We start from the raw sequence: 22,263 nt of genomic DNA, 5'->3' as shown, positions 1-22,263 counted from the left end.
AAACTTTAGTTTCCAAAATATAAAAAACATTTTCAGTCTTGTAAGAGTTAAACATGGAATAATACTACATCCAACATGGTTTTGCATTCTTCACAGAGGAATAATTTTTTTTCTTATCATTGGCACTTGTTCTGTAATCCTTGACCAGCAAATATCTCAGTGCTGTCAAGATAGCCACAGACCTTTAGAATCAACCATTTTATGCTCATTGGGATTAAATGGTTTGAGGATCTCAGTTTATATCTTTAAAGGGAGAACATGGTGATCAAATTTAAGTTGGAATGTCCATCCAACAGCAATCTGATTTTAAATTTAAATTCAAATTTTTACTGTTGCTTGCAGGAAAAGCCAATGCCAGGAATATCCATCCAGGGGGGCGGAGCCTAGCAGTCCAATGATGCAGTAAAGTTCTTCCTAGTTCCAGATGTCTGAAGCCTAGAAATGCATTTATCTCCACATGATTGGCATAATAAACTGAGTAAACTTCATTAGCAGTATTATGAATCCTCCGTGAAGTTGAAACATGTAAAAAATACCTCTCAGAGCAGCCTAGAAGAAGCTTGCAGCTTACTTTCGGTTTTTCTGGAGAAGAGAAAACACACGGAAGGCATTCAAAACAACTTTGATGAGACGCAGGCAGTTTACATGAAAGAACATTATATCCTTATCTGAAAGCAAAATACAGAGAGGATACTAATTAACTCGCTCTGGAAATAAATTATTGGAGTTGCTGTAGGAGGAGGGGGCAGCAAAAGGGAAGAGCGAGCGACTAAACTGAAGCGTTGAATCCTAAATGCTAAATAAAAATAAAAATAAGGGAAAACCACTTTGGACCAGAACCAAAGCATACCCCTCTGATGAATCAGCGACCAGATTAGTAAAAGAAGAAGGAACCACACAGGACGATTCAGTAACAAAGATACAAGATAATGGAGAAGGTGATAAAATGGCGGAGAAGTCTGGAAGCAATCGTTCAGGCAAGATGAATGGCACAGGGCCAAAAGCAGCGCAGGATGATATGCTGACTAAGCTGGCAGATATGATAGAAAAAAATAACAAGGTTTTACTTCGGAAAATGGAGGAAAATAATAAGAAAGCCAATGATAAGATCGTCAAAACTGTGCTGGAGGGACTTAAGAAATCAATGTTGGAGCTTAAGAAGGAATTGGAACAAACAAAGTCAGAAGTTCAACAATTAACGAAGCAGGTGGATACGAACCAACAGCAGTTAAACCAACTAAATATAAGCTTTGATCAACATGAACTGAGACTGATTTGCCTGGAAGATCAATCCAGAAGGCCAAATCTGCACTTAAGAAATTTCCCCGAAGTGCAGGGTGAGAATCTAAGAATCAGCATTTTGGGATGGTTTAAGGAGCTGGCTGCAGACTTAGATCTGGCACTGCAAGATGTTGAGAGAATACATTGGGTGGCTTGAGCAAGAGCTAGAGCGATGCCTCATGATATCCTGGTTAGATTTGCCAACTATTATAAAAAGGAGCAGCTTATGAAGAGAATCAGGCAAATAACAACACTGAAGTACCAAGAAACAGCAGTTCAAATCTACAATGATTTGTGTCCAAAAACCATCGAATGGAGAAGCGTCAAACCAATAATAGCAAAGCTTAAGAGGGAGGGGATTGCTTATTCATGGGGATATCCAGCGTTCCTGAGATTTATGCATGAAACAAGACAACATAGAATAACATCATTGGAACAGGGAATCGTCAAGCTGAGAGAATTAGGCATAGAAGATGAGATGCCAACCCAGCTGGAATGAGAAGAGGAAGAACGTCCTGGTCCAAGTAGCGAGTAAAAAAGATTTAATAAAAATTGGAGGGAAGGAAAGGGAAGGCGATAAGAAGAATGGTTACTGAGCTGGAGGGTTTACTGCATCGGGGCTGTGGGTTCTATCTCCCCCACACGAAGGTTGAATAGCCATGACTGGGGTGGTTCACCTACGGAGAAGCAAACGGGGGAGCAGAAGAGTGGGGAGGGGAGGGAGGGGAATTGGGGGGGAGAAGGGGAGGGGATAAAAAATTGTTTGTTAGTTTGTTTAAGTCTAAGTTAGTAGTGTTGTTAATGTGGGTGTGCACAAGGGATCTACAAAGAGTAAAACAATTATATTATGGATAAGGAAGTACGTATCTCAACACTCAATGTGAAAGGGCTGGGGGCAGTTGTAAAGAGGAAGAGAATAGAGCAGTTGTTAAACAAAGATGGGGCTGATTTTATCTTTCTTCAAGAAACTCATCAGGCTAAAGAAGGATTAAATGAGCTATGGCTAAAGTGGTCAGTGTTGTATGAGAAGTCATTAGGGACTTCAAAAAAATGGTGTAGCTATAATTATCTTGAAGAAATGTGGATTTAGTGTATTAAAGAGTAAAAGGGATGGAAAAGGGAGTTATGTTATGGTACAGGGGCAAATGGCAGGGGAGTATTATACTTTAGTCAATATTTATGCCCCTAATGAGAAGCAAAGAGATTTTTATAGGGAAGTAGTCAGAGAAATTGAGGAAATAAAAAAGGGCATGTAATATTGGCTGGAGATTTTAATATGGTGATGGATAATATTTTAGATAAGTCAAACCCCACCACCCAAGAAAGAAGGAATAATATCACAAGTTTAAATAAAATTATAAAGGAAAAGGATTTCACAGATGTTTGGCGAATGACAAGGGGGGGGAAGTTGGGTACACTTTTTATTCACCAGTTTTCAGAACCTTTTCAAGGATAGATTATAACTTTGTTTCAAAGGAGTTAGCAATAAAAGTTTGTAACACACAATTAGGGGTAATTAAAGTAACTGACCACACATTGATAAACATGGATTTTTAAGGTGAAGAGGGACTACAGGGAAGCTAATAGATGGAAGTTAAATATTAGAATATTAAAATATGAAAAGGTAATGGAGAAGATGGGGAAAGAGTTACAAGAGATATGGGGAATTAACGATAATGGGGAATGTCCCCCATCAGTACTGTGGGACACAATGAAGGCGGTAGCTAGGGGGATTTGTATTAGAGAAATTTGTAAATTAAGGAGACAACAAGAGGAGATACAGAAAAAATTGGAGGACGAAGTCAAAAAGCTGGAAAGGGAGTATTTGCAAAGTAGAAATAAACAAATGTTAACAAAATTACAAGCAAAAAAGAAGGAATTAAAAAATAGAAATCTAGAAGAAGTACAGAAGAATCTGGTTTATTTAAAAAGGGAGTATTTTGAGAATAGTAATAGGAGTTTTAAGGTGTTGGCCAGGGCCACACAAATGAAAACAATAAAGAACTCAATAGGAATAGTTAAAGATAAAATGGGGAAGCCATGTAATACGATGAAAGAAAAAATAGAGATTTTCCAAGAATTTTATCAGGAATTATATAAGGAAAGAGTCACACTGAAGGCAAGAATGGGAAGCTATATAGAAAAGCATATAAAGACAAGTTTGTCTTTATAGCACCATTGATGGTGCTATATAAGTAAATAATAATAATAATAATAAAGTCTGAAAAGGGAGGATAAAGATTTAATGGAAGGATATATTACTCAAAGAGAAATAGAAGTCATAGATAAATTAAAAGGGGAGAAATCCCCCGGTACAGATGGATTGGAATCGGAGTATAATAAAACATTTTAAAAAAATATTAGGGTTGAAATTAATGAAATTATATAATGGAATAATAGAAGGAGATAAGATACCACCATCGTGGGAACAGTCAATAATTATATTAATTCCAAAGCCAGATAAGGACTTGACAGTTCCAGATTCATACAGACCTATTTCATTAATAAATCAAGATGCCAAAATTTTATCAGCTATAATGGCAAAGCCAATGAATACATTTATAGGTAATTATATAGGGAAGGATCAGTGTGGCTTTGTAGCGGGAAGACAAATACATAATTTGGTGGGAAGGGTTCTAAATATAATACAGGAGATAAAAAACGGAAAGCTGAGAGCAGGAATAATAGCTTTAGATATATTCAAAGCCTTCGATTGTGTGAGTTGGCCAGCATTAAAGATGATAATAGAAAAAATGGGATTTGGGGAAAGATTTAAAGGTCTAATAGAACAATTATATTTGCGAAACTTAGCTTCAGTAGTTGTAAATGATGGAGTCACAGAAAAAATACAACTTGCCTGAGGAACAAGACAAGGTTGCCCACTGTCACCGGTTTTGTTTGTATTGGTTATAGAACTATTGGCGAACGTGATAAGAGAGGACGATGTTATTGAGGGAATAGGATGGAAAGAGGAAATTAAAATAAATATGTTTGCAGATGATACTGTATTAACAATTAAGAACCATTAAAGAAAATGGATAGAATAAAACATCATCTGAGGGAGTTCAAGAAAGTGGCGGGATTAAAAATAAATTGGACAAAGTCAGAGATGATGTTTAATTATAGTAAAAAAGAGGAGAGAGAATGGGAGAGTAAAGAGAAGAGTATGAAAGTTAAAGAAATAATAAAATAACTAGGAATTAAGCTTACTAGGAATTTAAAGAATTTAGAAAAGAAAAATTTAAATAGTTTGAAAAAAGAAGTTATGAGCAAATTAGAAAAATATAAAAAGATAAACTTATCATGGTTTGGAAGAATAGCCCTTATAAAAATGAGGATTTTACCAAAAGTAATTTTTTTATTTAGAATGATGCCAATAAGAATATCAGAAAAAGAATTTAAAAGTTGGCAAAGTATAGTAAATAACTTTTGCAATGGAGATAGAAAGGTGAGATTTAACAAAAAAAGTTGGTATGTAATGCATAAAAAAGGAGGGCTAGGGCTCCCAAACCTAAAGTTATATCACATTGAGACATGTAGTAGAAAGTATGATAGGACTAGGAGATTTAAGTTGGTTGGAGGATATAAAGGGAGAGGATATAGAAAGGAAATTAGAAAATATATTTTTTAGAGATTATGCAAAGAAATGGGGGGAAGAAATAGAGAACCCTCTTTTAAAAAATCACTGGGAAATATGGCAATTATATAAAAAGGACTTACTTCAGAGTTTTTCCCCAATATCACCAGTGATAATGATGAGAAACTTTCCAGGAAATTTTAAAAAAGAGTTGGGAAAAAATTTAAAAGAAGGAAAGGTAATGAAGTTAAAAGATTGGCTAGAAAGGATGAGAACTGGGGAAGAAATAAAGGAGAGATTAAAAGAGGGAAACATATTGTGGTTAAATTATATTCAATTAGAACAGTAGACGAAGAAATGGTTAAATGACAATGGAGAGTGTAGAGGAATTACGAAGTTTGAGGAGCTGATTTAAAAAAAAGAAAATGAGAAAAGAGAAAACAAACCAATAAAAGGTTTAACGAGCAAAATATATAGAATATTAGTGGAAAAGGGAGAGACGGAAAGTGTAGGCAAGATGGTATGGGAAACTGACTTGAAGGAACAAATAGGGCAACAGAGTTGGAAAGGAATATGGAAACAACGAGTGTTGAGAAATATGTCTGTGAGGATAAAAGAAAATTATTACAAGCTTGTCTGGAGGTGGTACCTAACCCCTGTGAAATAAAATAAAATAAATAAGATGAATTCAGCAACATGTTGGAGAGGTTGTCAAGAGAAAGGAACATATTTACATACTAGCTGTACCCTGCCACGCGTTGCTGTGGCTCAGTCTGGTTAAATTGAAAAGAAAGAAAAGACAAAGCGGATGTTTCTACTATGTTTAATTTCACAATGCTGGTGGATATACAATATTTTTAATTGTTCCATTGTCTGTGTAGATATAGAGATTGTCTGGTTTGCCGACTTTAGAACACGCAACATATAATTGTCCATGTGAGAAGCAATCTGTGTCTAGATCTAAACCGCACAATTCTAAAGATTGGCCCTGAGCTTTGTTGATGGTGATTGCAAACGCCAATCGAATTGGGAATTGCAATCTCTTAAATTGAAATGGCATATCTGTTGGAATCATAGGAATGCGAGGAATGAGGACATCTTCACCTTTGGAAGGTCCTGTCAAGATTGATCTCTGACTATAACAATTGCCACTTCGTCTATAATTGGAGCATTGAATCTTCGCACATGTTCTCCAGCAGGCGTTTTGTCAGCATGAATAACAATCTTGTGTGTATCAGATGGCATCATGTCAATTGCTGTTTTGAACAAATGTACTAAATTGTTTTTTTCGTGAAGTAGCTGTTGCAGTTTTGAAACGATGGACCTTTTTATGCCGGTATAAGTTCCGCAGCGTGCATTCAATTCATCATTGCCATCACCAATGAAATACATTTGTAGGAATTTATGTTGACTATCTTGAAACGGAAGGAAGGAGCCGGCTTTATGAAAAAATTGTCCTTTGACTTTGAAAGTTGGCATAAATGGAGCTGTGATGATTTCTGCGCCGAACGACGTCATTTGGAAGCATGAGTTGTATTTACTGATGTTTGTAATTGTAATTGTAATCGTGTGATTGTTTACCATGGAGTCGTGTTTGACGCTGATGTGCTGTTTCTCGTTGACGTCTTTCAGCCCCTCTCAGCCTTTCGTGTTCATTATGTTGAGAACAAAGCAGATCTGTAGCTGTAGTACGCGATTGCCGTGCTCGCAACCGTGCATCCTCAAGTCTGGCTGAACGTTGCTTGGTTGATTCCTTGGCACGTATTTGAGCCATTTTTTTTCTTTTTTTCTCATTTGCTGAAGCCCGTTCTTCCTGAGTCTGATTTGCAATTTCTCGTTGCAGTGCTTCCGCTCCGCGAGTACAACGACCTAAGAGTGATCTTCTGCGAGGCATTATTTGGATGAAGTAAAGCAGTTTGTTTGGTTTTTTAAAAAGTTTTTTTTTACGTTGAGGAGGTTAGTGGAAACTCATGGCAGTTACCTTTCTTATGAACATGTAACTGTCACAGGTGTGACATCTATATTCACTCAGCCAATTGCGAGAGTACATGCAAATAGGAGAGGAGGCAGAGGCAGCGGATTGGCCTACTGGTTGGTGATGTCACAATGATCAGCAGGACTGGTTTTGAGGAGGCCTATTTCTTCGATTTTAAGACAAACCTTTGACCCCATAGAGAACATAGTTACATAACAACGCTTGTGTATTCGAACGCAACGCTGTGTCAAAATTTCAAAGCAATCGGTGAAGAACTTTCAGAGATATAAAAGCATGTTTTTACGGTGAGGAGGTTACTGGAAACTCCTGGCAGTTACCTTTCTTCAGAACGTGTAACTGTCACAGGTGTGACATCTATATTCACTCAGCCAATTGCGAGAGTACATGCAAATAGGAGAGGAGGCAGAGGCAGTGGATTGGCCTACTGATTGGTGATGTCACAATGATCAGCAGGACTGGTTTTGAGGAGGCCTATTTCTTCGATTTTAAGACAAACCTTTGACCCCATAGAGAACATAGTTACATAACAACGCTTGTGTATTCGAACGCAACGCTGTGTCAAAATTTCAAAGCAATCGGTGAAGAACTTTCGGAGATATAACGACAGTAACGAACGGTCTTTTTCATTTTTATTTATATAGATGTGGTGGGAATGTACAAAAAATATGGAAAATGGTGTTTAAAAAGATAAAAGAAATTTTAGGAATGGAGATTGAAGAGACACCTATAGTGGCATTGTTATCAGTGTATGGAGAATTGAATTGTAATCAAGAGACAAAATAATTGATAATGAATTTGTTAACAGCAGCAAGATTAATGATATCAAGGAACTGGAAGGTTCAAGGGGATTATCATATAGAAGATTGGTACAAAGAAATATGGGATATTGCTATTAATCATAAATTAACATGTAACATAAAAGTTAGAAGAGGAATGATAAAAACGAATGATTTTGAAGGAATATGGAAACAGTTTTTAGAATTTGTATTATTAAAGGGGAGAGCGAAAACACCCCCAGAAGAAGTAATGAGATTTTGGAAATATGAATAATATCCCGTGGTTGGAGGGAGCACATTTATGTTAACTATGATTATGTTAAAGAGAATTAAATTAGAATATATGTTTAACAAATTGTTTACTTTGTATTATTATGTATTATGTGGTATTGTTTTACATTGTATTGTTGTATATAAAAAAAAATAGGAAAAAAAAGGAATATCCATCCAATAAAACTTGAGAGGGTTTGTAGAAAGTGGCAAAAATGTACCAGACAATGTTTGCCTTGACAATTTCTTTGGTCTTTTTCAGCAGTATGTTTTGTTTATCCTTTTGGCCTTTTCTTTTTAAAGCCTTCAGTGTAGCACTGCATATTTCAAGATCACATCTTCCTATTTTTGAATTAGTAAAACAATTTATTAGCAAATGGAATGAAAGAGGAAGCAGCAGCTGTTTGACTTTTTAGAAACACTTTGGAGTAAACCAGTGAAAGCTGAACGATTTGGGCGGTCTCTTCAAGTTGCAGTTTCATTCAGCTGTTTTCATTGCATCACTGACTGCAGGCAAAGCCGGAAGGAAGACGAGAAGTGGTGAAAAATCCCCTATTAATTTTGAAATCTTCCTCATTTATAGATATATGAATTCTGGAACATTTTGAATCAGGAGCACAAAGATTTTTCATGTATATACACTCCTCATAAAATTGAACTCTTGCTACAAAGTTGTTTAGTGTCTCAACTCACTTAAAATAAGAGACCTGTTTGCTGGAGACTTAGGGCTCATCTACACCAAGCAGGATATTCCACTATGAAAGTGGTATGAAAGCGGTATATAAAAGGCAGGAGCCACACTACTGCTTTATAGTGGTACTGAAGTGCAGTGACAACTGTTGGGACCCAATGTATGCTGGCTGCATGTAAATCATATAACAACATGGGGTGATTGAGATATATATATATATATATATATATATATATATATATATATATATATTCTGTGGGTTGTTTTCTCATACAGTTGGCACCACCAGTGGTATCTGCCAATGTGATTCACCTAACGGCACTCCAACTTACATGGAATCACATCACAAAAATGACGCTCCTTTACAGCTGCATTTCAAGAGCACTTTAATGTCACCCGAATCACCACTTTGAGATGAAATTGGGCATATCTACTGTAATCACGTTGAAAGGTTCTATGGGAGGATCTTTCAACATGATTACCACTTAACAGGGCTCACTGTTTTGCCTATATTAAAATTGTAGGGCAAAGCTTAGATTCTACTTAGAAGAATGGCATGATGAGTTTTGAGGAAAACGTGATGTAGCATCAGTACACAATAGTTACATTTCATGGAGAAGATGCAATAGAAAACATCCCTGCTTTTTGAATAATAAAATTAACCAATTGGTTTGGATGCAAACAAAGGGAACGTCTACACCAGCCCTATATCCTGGGGTAGTCCTTGGATTGTCCCTGTACATCCACATGATGCATGGGGGATCCCGGGGGTAACTTGGGACAAGCAAGGACTTTCCCCGGAATATAGGGAACTGTGGAAAACTGACTTTTCTGTGGTTCTGGGACCATCCCGTGGAGTGTGGGGCATGTGGCCGCTGCTCCCACATCGTCCTGTCCTCCCTGCCAGCAGCGGGTCACTTGAAATGGCATGGAGCTGCACAGTGTCAGTCCATTCCCATCAAGGGGTGGGGGTTGGGGAGCAGGGTGGGGATTTTTGTTTGTTTGTTTGTTACCTTTTGTGCTGGAGCATAAGTGTGCTCCTTTCCATTTTTTTTAAAATGGCAGCCGTAACATCCTTCCAGGACATCATGCAGCCTTCAAGACACCCAAGAAGGATTGTGGAAGCTGGTAAGTCCACGATCCCCCCACCCTCTACACCCTATGGTGTTAGACATGCCCTTAGTCATACTTAAAGTAGACTCATTGCATGCTTTGAGACATAGTTTGAGTATACAAAATGGGGTTTAAGTTAGTTATGACTAACATGTCCTGTTGATGCCAGTAGGTTTATATTCATCATAACTACATCTAGGTCCAACCTATACTTTTTAAAAGTATGCAGTACCTTCATTTGGGATTCTTCTGATGAGTTGATCAATAAACAGAAAAGATTGCCTAACTTCTATCTGGACAATCTCCCAGGCACACAGAACTATCTCTTCAGTCTCAGTGTGAAGCCATCCTCCCTCTTTGAGGTTAAGCATGGTCCCAGGTTCACAATTTCTTGGCCCAGTCCAATCTGGAAATCTCTTATGGAATTCTCAAGCCATTGCAGTATGGTCTTGTTTGAAGATGTGATGTATCTGTTGGAGGATTTCATGTATGGCCACCTTGGCATTCTCTCCCTGGAGTTCATCAAAGTGCATGAGATTTTCCTCATTGGGTGAGAGGTTCATTACATCATTCCATGCATTGTAGGGGAATGGTGGATCCCATTTTGCTGTTCAGAAGTTTGAGGTAGCCCTTGTTCGGCATCTTGTAGCCTGTTGTGAAGTTGACCGCAACCCCGAGATGAAATTTCAGTGAAGAAGAGCATCATTAGGCAAAAGTGCAAAAGCCAGCTGTGTGCAATCGTGGTGGAGATGAAGGAGCAAAGTTGTGTCTGGAGTGCAGGATCTGTAAGTTTGGATTTTCTGAAGGTTACTGTGGAGTCTGTTGCATCTTTGGACCATGTCTTGGTATTTAAACATCCAGGGACTGAAACTTTCACGTTTCAGTTTACAATTGGCAGATACTCTACTTTTTACTTGCACTTTTTTTGGAAAATGGATGTATTATACACCATATTTGAGGAAGAACTTAAAGTAATGTGAAAATGTGTTTTATAATATTCAGCTACCACTCCGGATTTCTCAAATTTTGTCTCATGAGATTAGAATGCTAAAAGTTTGGGAATTTCTGATGATGTAACTAAAACTAAACAGGGTCACCGATAATTGGAATGGAACAATTTGAAGATTTATTTATTTATTTATTTATTTATTAGAAAATAGATATTTTATTTGATGAATTACTATGAAAATGTTTTTGTTTTTTTGTAATATAGTTTCCAGCTCTGGATTTCTAAGATTTTGTGTAATGAAATTAGAAAGAACAATTGTTGGAATTTCTATATGATGTAATAAAGATTTGTCCGGGGCATCTAATCGAAGTGATACATTCTAAGCAGCATCTGACTGAACCTGGTTTTGCAGCCTCTTAGCATTGCTGCCTAATCCAGATCACTTGGATAACCAACACCTGGCGTGAGCAATGGAGGTCTCAACTCCCAACCCATTTGGGGCCCAGCGCAACTGCAATTGAGAGCCAGTGTGGTGTAGTGGCTAAGGTGTCGGACCGGGAGACTGGTGATCCGGGTTCTAGTCCCCATTCGGCCATGGAAATCCACGGGGTGACTTTGGGCCAGTCACAGACGCTCAGCCCAACCTACCTCACATGGTTGTTGTGAAGATAAAATGGAAAGAAAGAGGATTATATATGCCACTTTGTGTTCCTTGGAGGAAAAAAGGCAGGATATAAATGCAATAATAAATAAACAAATAAATAAATTGATAGTGCCACTTTGTGATCCATTTAAAACAAAGGGGTTCTTTAGAAGGCTCAAGGAGCTATGGGGTCTAACATGCAAGGGGCTACCATGCCTAAGGGGTGCCAGAGGCCATGGCTTCTCACAGATGGCACATGCACAATGTCCAGCTCTGGCAATTATGTACGTTTGCTTGAAGGCTTTGCGATATTGAATGAAGGCCTGTTCCAACCCCTGGAAGGCCAGATCCATTTGCTATGCGATGATGATGATGATGATGATGATGTGCATAGCCCATTCAGTACCATAGCACCAAGACTGTGGAAGCTAGACACAAGAAATTGGCATGTATACCTTTAGGTGTGCTAGTCTGGTTTATGAGATAAAGAGAGAGAGAGAGAGAGAGAGAGCTGCCTCCTTCCTGCTGCTGTGGAGCAGCCTCCCAACAGGGAGTCATCGTGGATGAATCCCACCTTCTGGGGCCATGCTAAGATGTCTAGGTGGCAGTGGCTTCACTCAAGAGGGCCACTTTAACTGTTGCAAATAACTGTTAATATTACTGTTGTGTTTTCCTATATCTGGTGATGGAATATAACTATTTGAGTTATGAAACATATGTTTCATAATTGTCAAATTTTAGGAATAATAATAATAATAATAACAATAATAATAATAATAATAATAATAATAATAGAAGAAACACAAATTTTCTAAACTTTATTAATGTATTGTTATTCTGAATAATTTCTAAACGTTCCCTGAAAATTAAAAAGGGGAAGTAATACACTGGGAAATCACAGCAAATAGAAAAAGGCAAGAAGAAACTGGAACCCTAAACATTTAAATACAAGGACATGGTTCAATGATGCTACAGACACCAGAGCATCTTGCATGATTCCACATCTTCAAGATTTTACACTTCAGAAAAGAGCACTTTCCTTCATCTCCATCATGATTGCAAAGGGTTGGCTTCTGCACGTTGGCCTCACGATGCTCCTCTTCACCGAAATCTCAACTCAGGGTTGCAACCAACTTCGCAGCAGGCTGCAAAAATTCAACGAAGGCAGCTTGGAACTTTTCAGCCGCAAAATGGCATCAACCTTGCCTTTGCAATGCATGGATGACATCGTAAACGTCACCCACCCACCCAATGAAGAGAATTTCATGAAGATTGGTGAATTGCAGGAAGACAATGCCAAGGTGGCCATACATGAAATCTTCCAAGAGATTCGTCATGTCCTCAACCAAAACCATACCGAAATGGCCTGGGATGAGAATTCCATAAGCAATTTCATGAATGGGCTGGACCAGGAAATTGAGAAGCTGGGACCTTGCTTGAGTGCAGGCAGATACAGCTTCAATATCAGACGGATCGTGAAAAGGTATTTCCAAAGGATCAATGACTTCCTGAAAGTAAAAGTGTACAGCATGTGCGCCTGGAAGATTGTCCAGATTAAAGTCGAGGATTGTTTTGCGTTGACTGACCGCCTCATCCGAAGGATTAACACTGAAGGTATTTAATTATTTTTTAAAATAATATTTTTTAAAGAATCGAATAATAAAAATTAGGCAATTTCAAAGAAAGCAATTAGAGATATGTAAAGCTATCACTACTGAGACATTTTACTAGTCGTATCCAAACTCCTTTTGTTCCCTCCAAAACTTGTCAGATATTTCTTCTCAGCAGAGCAAGATTAACTTCTAAATTTCGTTGTATGCAAAACTCAGTGTTAGGTCTATGGCTGGATCTTATTATCTTTGTATAGTGCATTAAGCATTTCTTCATTAATCACAAACGCCTTAATCGTAAACTGGTGATGAGGGTGCATTTCAAAAATAGAGGAGTTTGAAAATTGACTCCCACAATTTGCAGTTCCTGGGCTAATGAGATCTACAGCAGTTTCCCTGTTTTGGAGCCAGCTTGTGAAGGGCTCAATGCCAGACTGGTCTCCCTTCCACTCCTTCCCACACAAATAATAGGTACCATTGGTGAGGAGGTAAGGAGGTTGCCTTGGTGGCCTCAGGCGTCCTTTGGCCTCATGCGTAAAGCCTGAGTGCTCCTCAGCATGCCCAGGAAAATCCATTCTCACAGGGATCCATGGGAATTCTGTTTTCCAATGCCATCCAGTTACTGCATTGGGCCAGGAGCCATGGGGAGTTTCATTTCCCATTCACCACAGCACAAAGGATGCTCCTCAGCGTGTTCAGGAGCAATTGGTGTGAGGCCTAGAAATCCTCTGCTATTCCCAGTTCCCCCCTGCAAGTGCCACTCTTTTCCAAGGTGAGTGCGGCTTTTCCTGCATACAGCAGGAAATGGTGGTATATTTCGCTTCCAATTTTTTTTTAAAAAAATGGATTTGCCGGGGGTCTATTTTGTGACAGAAAGAAGGCCAGAAGGAGCGGGAGATGCATGGGCGGTAAAAGTTGTTGTCAAAAGGACTGGCGAACATCCATAACTGGGTAGTAACGAGCATGAAATAAGACGAATTACATTAATTACTTCTAGGCGAAATTCAGTGGCAAAGATAGAGAAAAAGACATAGGTGGATAGATTTCATAAATACAGCATGAAAATAATTTTCTCCTTTTAAAAAGTCTCCCTACTACAGACTCCTAACAAGTTCAATTATTTGAAATCTCATCTTTTGAGAGTTCAATTTTCTGAATCTTCTGAAGAGTGAAAAATGGAACAATATACAAGGAATATTGGGAACGTCAAAAATGAACAGTTTTGCGTTAAACGTGTTCCATTTTTGAAACAATCACTGAAAATAAAAATGAAACCTCATTTCAGAATGAGTTGGTAATTTCCACTGCTTCTTTTCTTCTTTCCAGCTTAAACTGCCATCCATGATGCAATGAAAACAGCTGAATGAAACGGTGAATCGAATAAAGTACCCCAATCCTTTAGCTTTCTCATTTAGCTACAGAATTGTTCAGCTGGAAGATTCTCCAATACACCTTTGGCAGGCCTTCTTCTGTATCACTGGATGGATTAATTGTGTGGAACTGCTATATTTAAGAACAGATTTTCTAGAACTGGGACAAAATTCCTATCAAGTTGCAAAATGCTCCAAAGATTTGTGTCGGCACAAACATCAGTGAAAGTGCCACCATTTGTGCCATTTGTGCAGACCGAGCAGTCCAAAATGGCTGAAGCACCAGCAGCTCCTCAGGGGCTATTCCTCTGCTATGAATTGTATTGCACTATTATTTATATTTGGGGGTTGTTAAAACTATTTATATTTCTATTTAATGCATGCATTTATTGAATGCATGTATTAATTGAGTTCCTTTCTTTAATATGTATTTAGTACTTAATAATATTGATATTACTTCTTTATACTTATTTATTACTATTTATTGTACCTTTGCATTGACTGAAAATTACAAATGTCCTTCTTAATTAAAAACTGTGACTCTAGGCAAGATGGGTAGTTTGGATGATTTGCATATTTGAACAGCGTGAAAGGGGAGGCATCCCAAAAGCATCATCATTCACATCCCTACACAACCATGAAGGCCTTGAGGAAGAGTCACGGTCTTTCAGCTGAACACTCTTCACAGGGTGGTTGTGAAAATAACATGGGACAACATGGACTCCACAGCAGACAGGTCCCACATCCTTAATTATGCTGTGCACCATGGGTCTCTTCAGGGTTGGCATCAAGGCTAGGCATGGCTGGGCACCAGCTGTGGACCGACACCCCGGCAGGGGCCCACTGACAAGAGCCCCCTGGACGAGCTGCTCTTCTTCACCCTTGCAACCTGCTTGTTCACCTGCCTCTTTCTCTGGCTGAGACAATGGTGATGATGAGAAGGAGGAGCAGCGGATGACACGGCCTACTTCAAGGTCCCCAACCCAGTGCCAGTGGGAGGCATCATGCTGGCATTCACCTCCAATGACAGCTGCAAAGGACTCCAGTCCCTGCTCTGTAAATAGACTTTTTAAAATCAAACCTTGACAAATGATGGGATGCCAGGTTCTAGTTCTTTAACCTGATACTTAGCTGTTTGGAGGGCAGAAAGAGAAGGAAGAGTTCTTTCTTGGCCCTGTCTAATTGTCTTCCTTCAGCACAGGCCTTTGTTCTCCCTCTAGCTTTGCTCTTTCTCTCCTCTGTACCCTTTTGCTTTACTATTTCCCCCTTCCTCCCAGTATCTGACCTTTGAGGTTCTTGACCCTCACCTCTTTATGGTCCCTCCCAGCCCCCACCCTTTCCCATTCTCTTGCTCTCCCCCCTCCCTCCCAGACCCTGGCATTGGTCTTTCTCTCTCCTTTCCCAATCCCTTCTCTCATCATTCACAGACAGACAAACACATACACATACACATACACATACACACACACACACACACACACACACACACACACACACACACCCCTTCCCAGGCAGGGGCTCTGATGGCAGAGGAGGATGTAGGAGTGAACCGCTCAGAGAGCTTCAGCTATTGGGCAGTATAAAAATGTAATAAATAAATAAATAAAATAAATAATTTGGGGGATGGAGTGGTTGAGCTTGAGGGTGAGATAGAAAAAAAATTCTTTTCCTTTTGGGCTGAGGAAAGGTATGTGTGGATAGGATGAGCAGAGCAATCTACTCAGCAGTCATTCCCATTGAGTTCCCTGTAAGTAGGCATAGGATTGCAACCTCAAATGGGCATGCTATTGTGCTTCTCTGTGGTCAAATATGTGGATTGGCTTTGAAATTCAGACTCTTCCTCTGCTTGTACTTGGATGTTCCTTGGGTGAATTACTTGTCTATTGATTAGCCGGGTCCTCACTGCCCCCATTATGTGACTCCATAGGAGCCATTTTCTGGTGGTGCCCAGAGCAGGTTCTCAAATTCCCAAATGTGCCTATGGGTCCAAACAGGCTGGGAATCCAGCTGGATCTACACCTTGTGTTAAATCATTACACTCCCATCATGCCAACGCTATATCCCTCTTGTTCATGTATACCTTCACGACACATACTGACATTTGTTTTGGTATTCTGGATATTGTGAAATATAACGCTGGAAAGAACACTATGACAGCGGTATATGGAATGTGCAATGTGCCCCAACAGTTATCAGTGCACTTCGATACCACTGTAAAGCAGTAGTGTAGATCTAGCCTCATGCAAAGTATGTGTATTTGTTCAGCGTTATTCCCTTATTTAATTACTTAGAAGGCTAGACATTTTACTTAGAGCATCTCTACACTAAGGGAAATCACAATGTTTACCCGGGCCTGGTTCATGGTGCGATTGATACGAGCTGATTGGACCAGAGGAAAGGGTCGACAAGGCAGAAGTTCCTGCTTCCTCCTTTAAGGGTTTGAATTGAGGCAGCGCCTCCCTCCCTGACATGTGTGCAAAGGAGGGGAGGGGAAGTCTGCTGTACTGTTTCTTCACAGTCCCCAGGAAAGCCAGGGCTTACCTCTGGGTAGACATAAGATCCTCGGTTGACTTACTTGGGAGACCAGGCCTATATTCCGGGATTGTCCCGGGATCATCCCTGTGCATCCAAATGACACAGAGGGGATCCCAGGAGAAAGCAGGGACGACTACTCCATTTGCTTGGGATAATCTTTAGATCTAGCTAAGGCCATAGTAAGCCCCATTGAACATAACGAGGTGCTCTTTGTGGGGTGCGGGATCAGATCTGCCTCCCTTTGGGTTGCAGGGAGGCATTTTACCCTCTTCTCCCCTGATTGCAAATGCGAGAAAGTCCTCCCCGTGCAAGTTAATAGCGCAACACCAGCTCTACATGCTGCTGATTTTGCGCCATTAGGGGTTATTGTTTCTCTGATCTGTTTTAAAATGGAATGAGGGAAAAAGCCATGGGAGATGTTATGGCTGAGGAAAGACGTCATCCAAAGGACATGCAAACCTCTGGAAGTGGCCAGCCACGAGAGTGCTTTATTTTGCTCATGTGAAGATCCTTAGTGGGCAATGACAGGCATTAATGCTGTAATATCATGAAGACCTATACTGCTCTAACCACAGTAGCCTTACATTTGACTAGGTTTGCGTGGAGTTGTGATGCTGTTCAATAACCAATGAAATCCAAACTTGAATGCTTCCCATGCCATATACTCAAACAGCACTTAAAAGTGAAGCATCCCAAATTCAAAGCTTCAGATATGTAGAAGTATCTTGGAAAAAGTTAAATGAAGCTATTTAATGGGGTTAAGGAACATATATTTAAAGACAAATGTTTTATTTATCTAATGTGTTTCCCCTTGTCACATGAAATCTACAGTGGAAGCCATATACCCCTTCAGTGGGGTGACCATATTTTGGAAACCAAAAAGGAGGACAACATGGTCGCCCCAAAGGGGGCGTGTCCAGCACCAAGGGGGCGTGCCCACCCGAACATAGCCTTGGTCACATGTCTGATTTTACAGCACACATTTAAGACAAATCTGTTCTACATAGTATCTTAATGTTAAAATCACTGAAATAAAGAACAAGTGAGAGATTTAATGTATCTGAAATTAACTTCACTCACTCCTACTTTTGTAGGTTTTGCTGTACTTTGAAGCTTTTTCTATACTCTGTGTGTTACATTCTCCCCTTCCCTCAAATATCTTTTCTGATTGTATCTTCACTCATTGCAAGCTGCTGCTGTTGTTGTTAACAGGGTTTGCTACTGGCCCCAGATCTGTTTCAAATTTGGTATGGCTAAAGCTCTACCTAAAAGCTATCATGGTGCCAACTTTCAGCTCTTTATCTTTAAAAATGACAGTTTAAAAAATAATAATTTTAAAACCTCATTTTTTAAAAAAATCCTAAAAAATCAATGGATGAACGGATCTATTTCAAATTTGGTGTGGCTAAAGCTCTACCTAAATCCTATCATGGTACAAAGTTTCATCTCTTTAACTTTAAAAATGACGATTTTAAAAATAATAATTTTAAAACCTCAATTTTTAAAAAATTCCTAAAAAATAAATGGATGAACGGATCTGTTTCAAATTTGGTGTGGCTGAAGCTCTACCCTAAGTCCTTTCATGGTGCAAAGTTTCATCTCTTTATCTTTAAAAATGACAATTTAAAGAATAATAATTTTAAAACCTCAATTTTTAAAAAATTCCTAAAAAATCAATGGATGAACGGATCTGTTTCAGATTTGGTATGACTAAAGTCCTTCCTAAGAGCTACCATTGTGCCAAGTTTATGTCTTTATCTTAAAAAATGACGGAGTTATAAGCATTTTTGTTAATTCCCATTCGAGCTATTCTTTGAAAAAAAATCCGGATTTCCCCTCCCCCCTCCCAGATTTGCCATCAAAAACCCGGACAAATCCGGAAAAATCTGGTCATATGGTCACCCTACTGTCAGGGAGATGGTCAGGGGATGCTGTTGTTGTTGTTGTTGTTGTTATAGCTATTGTTGTTATTTATATCCTGCCTTTCCCCCAATACTGGTACTCAAGGTGGATTACAAGATTAAAACATATACAGTTAAAACATATAAATCTAAATTTACAAAAGTTAAATAGAATTAAATCCACGGTAAAATTAAAAACATTTTAAAATTAAAAAAGCAGTAACAATTACAAAAACAAAACATCCAATACATTAACACAGGTCCAGAGTAATTCCAAAAGCCTGCCAGAACAAAAAAGTTTTTGCCTGCTTCTGAAAGTGTAACAAGGAGGGACGCAGTTAGTCTAGTCTTCTTGGGAAGGGAATTCCAGAGCCTTGGAGCAGCCATTGAGAAGGCCCTCTCCGGTGCAAGTCGTGCCTGTGATGTTGGTGGGACAGAGAGAAAGACTTCCCCTGAAGATCTCAGAGCACGGGCAGGCTCGTATGGGAGGATACAGTCTTTTCTGTTTAGATTCCTTGATTTGGAATGCTCTCCCATGGAACACAAGCCTGGCTGATTCTTTCTTGACAGTTGGAATACTTGCAAAGCCCTTCCTGTAAAAAAAAAAGAAAAAAAGGTGTGTGTGATAAGTGAATGTAATATACTGCTCTTGATCTTGCTTGCACTGTTCGCAAGCCTTCTATGCAATGTTGGTTTTGAAAGGTATTTATATACCTTTCTTATTAATCAGGAACTCTTGAAATATGTCCCAAATTTCAAATTTATGCCTGCTGTAGAACTACCATGACAACACTTATTCTGATCCATCAGTCAGTCATGGCTGCAGTACCCAGCTTCTTTCTCCTATCTAAGACCTCAAATTTCACAGACTAAATACTTCAGAGTTTCTCTTGTGTTCATATGGTTGAAACATGAAAAATAAACCAAACTACCCATAATTTTTGGAGTTACAGTTTTTAATTGAAAATTTCAATACAAAGCATATACAAAATATTATTAAATAAGACACCAAATAAATAATACTCAATAAAGGCAATAAATAAGTAACATTAAATAAATACATTAATGATGACCAGCGGTATATGAATGTTAATTGTAGTTCCCAAAATATAAACCATATTTTCAGAGTGTCATAACAGGATCAGTATTAAAAATGGAATAATACCACAGTGTTGTTCTTCATTTTTTATGTTGGAATAAATTCTCATCATTTGCACTAGATCTGTAGACCTTGACCAGCAAAATTCTCAGTCCTGTCATTACAGGTACAGACTGTAGGAATCAATGACATTGTATGTGTTGAGCTTACGGGGGTTGAGCATCACAGTTTATACTTCTAAGGATAGAACTTGGTGATAAAGTTTAGTCTGGACCATCCATCCAGGGTCAATCTGATTTTAATTGATTTTTTTTAAAAAATAAAAAACCTTTGGTTTGTATTCAATGCTAGTTTTACTATGAGTAGACCCATTGAAATGAATGGCACTTTGGTTAGAATAATATTGGATACCACCCACTGTTGTACAAGGCAAATGCAAGAAACATCCGTCCAATGAAGAGAGGATTCGTAGAAAATATAGAGAATCTGAAAGATCATATTCTCCTTCACAAGCCTTCCTGTGCTTTAAGATCTTCAGGGGAAGCCCTTCTGCCAGTCCCACCACCATCACAAGCACGCCTGGTGGGAACGTTGGAGAGGGCCTTCTTGGTGGTTGCTCCAGTGCTCTGGAACGCTCTTACTCGGGAAGCTCTCTCCCTGATGTGCTTTAGGGGGCAGGCAAAGACTTTTTTGTTCCAATAGGCCTTTGGTGAATGATCTGGACCTCTGTCTGTGCCAAGGACTTTTAAAATTGTCATTTTAAATGTTTAAATATTTTAATATTGGAATAGGTTTAATATAGTTTTAACTTTTGAATATCTCCATTTATAGGTTTTAAATAGGGGTGTGCACGGACCCCCCGCTCCGCTTCACTTGCAGATCCGCCATTTTTCGGAGCGGGTCGCTCCGCCCCGCCCCCGCTCCGCCCACTTCCGCTCCGCTCCGCCCGGAGCTCCGGATCGGATCCGGAGCTCCGTTTTTGCCCCCCCATAGGCTTGCATTGAAAGCTAAAAAAGTAAACAACTTTTTTTCCGTTGAAGTTAGAAACCTCACGTTTGGCACCATGACACCTCATGGGCGTATACACACACACGCCAAGTTTCAAGGCAATCCCATCATCCCCTGATTTTTGGCGAATTTTTGAAAATCGGGCACCCCATTCACACCCCTTGGGATAGCTCCGTCAATTTGCATGTTACAAACCTCAAACTCGGCACCAGGGCAGCTTATCCATGTGTCCACATGCACGCCAAGTTGCAAGCAAATCCCATCATCCCCTGATTTTTGGCGCGGCTCTACCCTCTAACGCACCTCCCATAACCCTAATTCACACCCCTTTAGATAGCTCCGTCAATTTGCACGTTAGAAACCTCAAACTCAGCACCATGATAGCTTATCCACGTGTCCACATGCACGCCAAGTTTCAAGGCAATCCCATCATCCCCTGATTTTTGGGGAATTTATGAAAATCGGGCACCCCATTCACACCCCTTGGGATAGCTCCGTCAATTTGCATGTTAGAAACCTCAAACTCGGCACCAGGAGAGCTTATCCATGTGTCCACATGCACGCCAAGTTGCAAGCAAATCCCATCATCCCCTGATTTTTGGCATGGCTTAACTCACCCCAAATTGTCCCATTCTACAACTACGTCAATTTGCACGTTAGAAACCTCAAACTCAGCACCATGATAGCTTATCCACGTGTCCACATGCACGCCAAGTTTCAAGGCAATCCCATCATCCCCTGATTTTTGGGGAATTTATGAAAATCGGGCACCCCATTCACACCCCTTGGGATAGCTCCGTCAATTTGCATGTTAGAAACCTCAAACTCGGCACCAGGAGAGCTTATCCATGTGTCCACATGCACGCCAAGTTGCAAGCAAATCCCATCATCCCCTGATTTTTGGCGCGGCTTAAACTTTTTAACTCACCCCAAATCAAGTCCCATTCTACAACTACGTCAATTTGCACGTTAGAAACCTATCCTTTGGTCCCATGACAGCTTACCCATGTGTCCCCATGGACACCAAGTTTCAAGGCAATCCCATCATCCCCTGATGTTAGGGGAACTTTTGAAATTTGAACACTCCAGTATGTCAGGGATTTAAAGTTGCAATTGCAGACAGCTCAATGGGGCCAGTTCCAAGGCAATCCCAACATGCCACGAGATAACCCTAAATCTTCTGGCACATTTGAAAAAGGGATTATTGAATTTGATAAAGTCTAAGTGAGCGCAGGAAGGACTTCTCCCCTTAGTCAAAGCAAGACACATACACCATCGCTGCAAGGCGGGAAGGGGAGAATTATTATTATTATTATTATTTATTTATATAGCACCATCAATGGAAAGCAGGCAGGCAGCATGCATTGTAGTGCCGCAAGGATGGCTTGAGCACTAACGCATAGCAAACCAACCCATAAGTGGGCGCAAAGTGAGGCAAAGATGG

The 22,263-nt window shown here is 39.5% G+C and overlaps 1 protein-coding gene across 1 annotated transcript; it reads left to right on the top strand.

Moving 5' to 3' along the window:
• Nucleotides 1-12,288: 12,288 nt before the first annotated feature.
• Nucleotides 12,289-12,918, top strand: LOC134400414 (interferon beta-like). Its single transcript, XM_063128747.1, has one exon. The coding sequence runs from the start codon at nucleotides 12,289-12,291 to the stop codon at nucleotides 12,916-12,918; it is 630 nt and encodes a 209-aa protein (XP_062984817.1).
• Nucleotides 12,919-22,263: the final 9,345 nt, after the last annotated feature.

This window comes from Elgaria multicarinata, chromosome 6 (assembly GCF_023053635.1).
Source record: "Elgaria multicarinata webbii isolate HBS135686 ecotype San Diego chromosome 6, rElgMul1.1.pri, whole genome shotgun sequence".
Taxonomy (NCBI): domain Eukaryota; kingdom Metazoa; phylum Chordata; class Lepidosauria; order Squamata; family Anguidae; genus Elgaria; species Elgaria multicarinata.
This window is presented reverse-complemented; position numbering and strand designations above follow the sequence as displayed.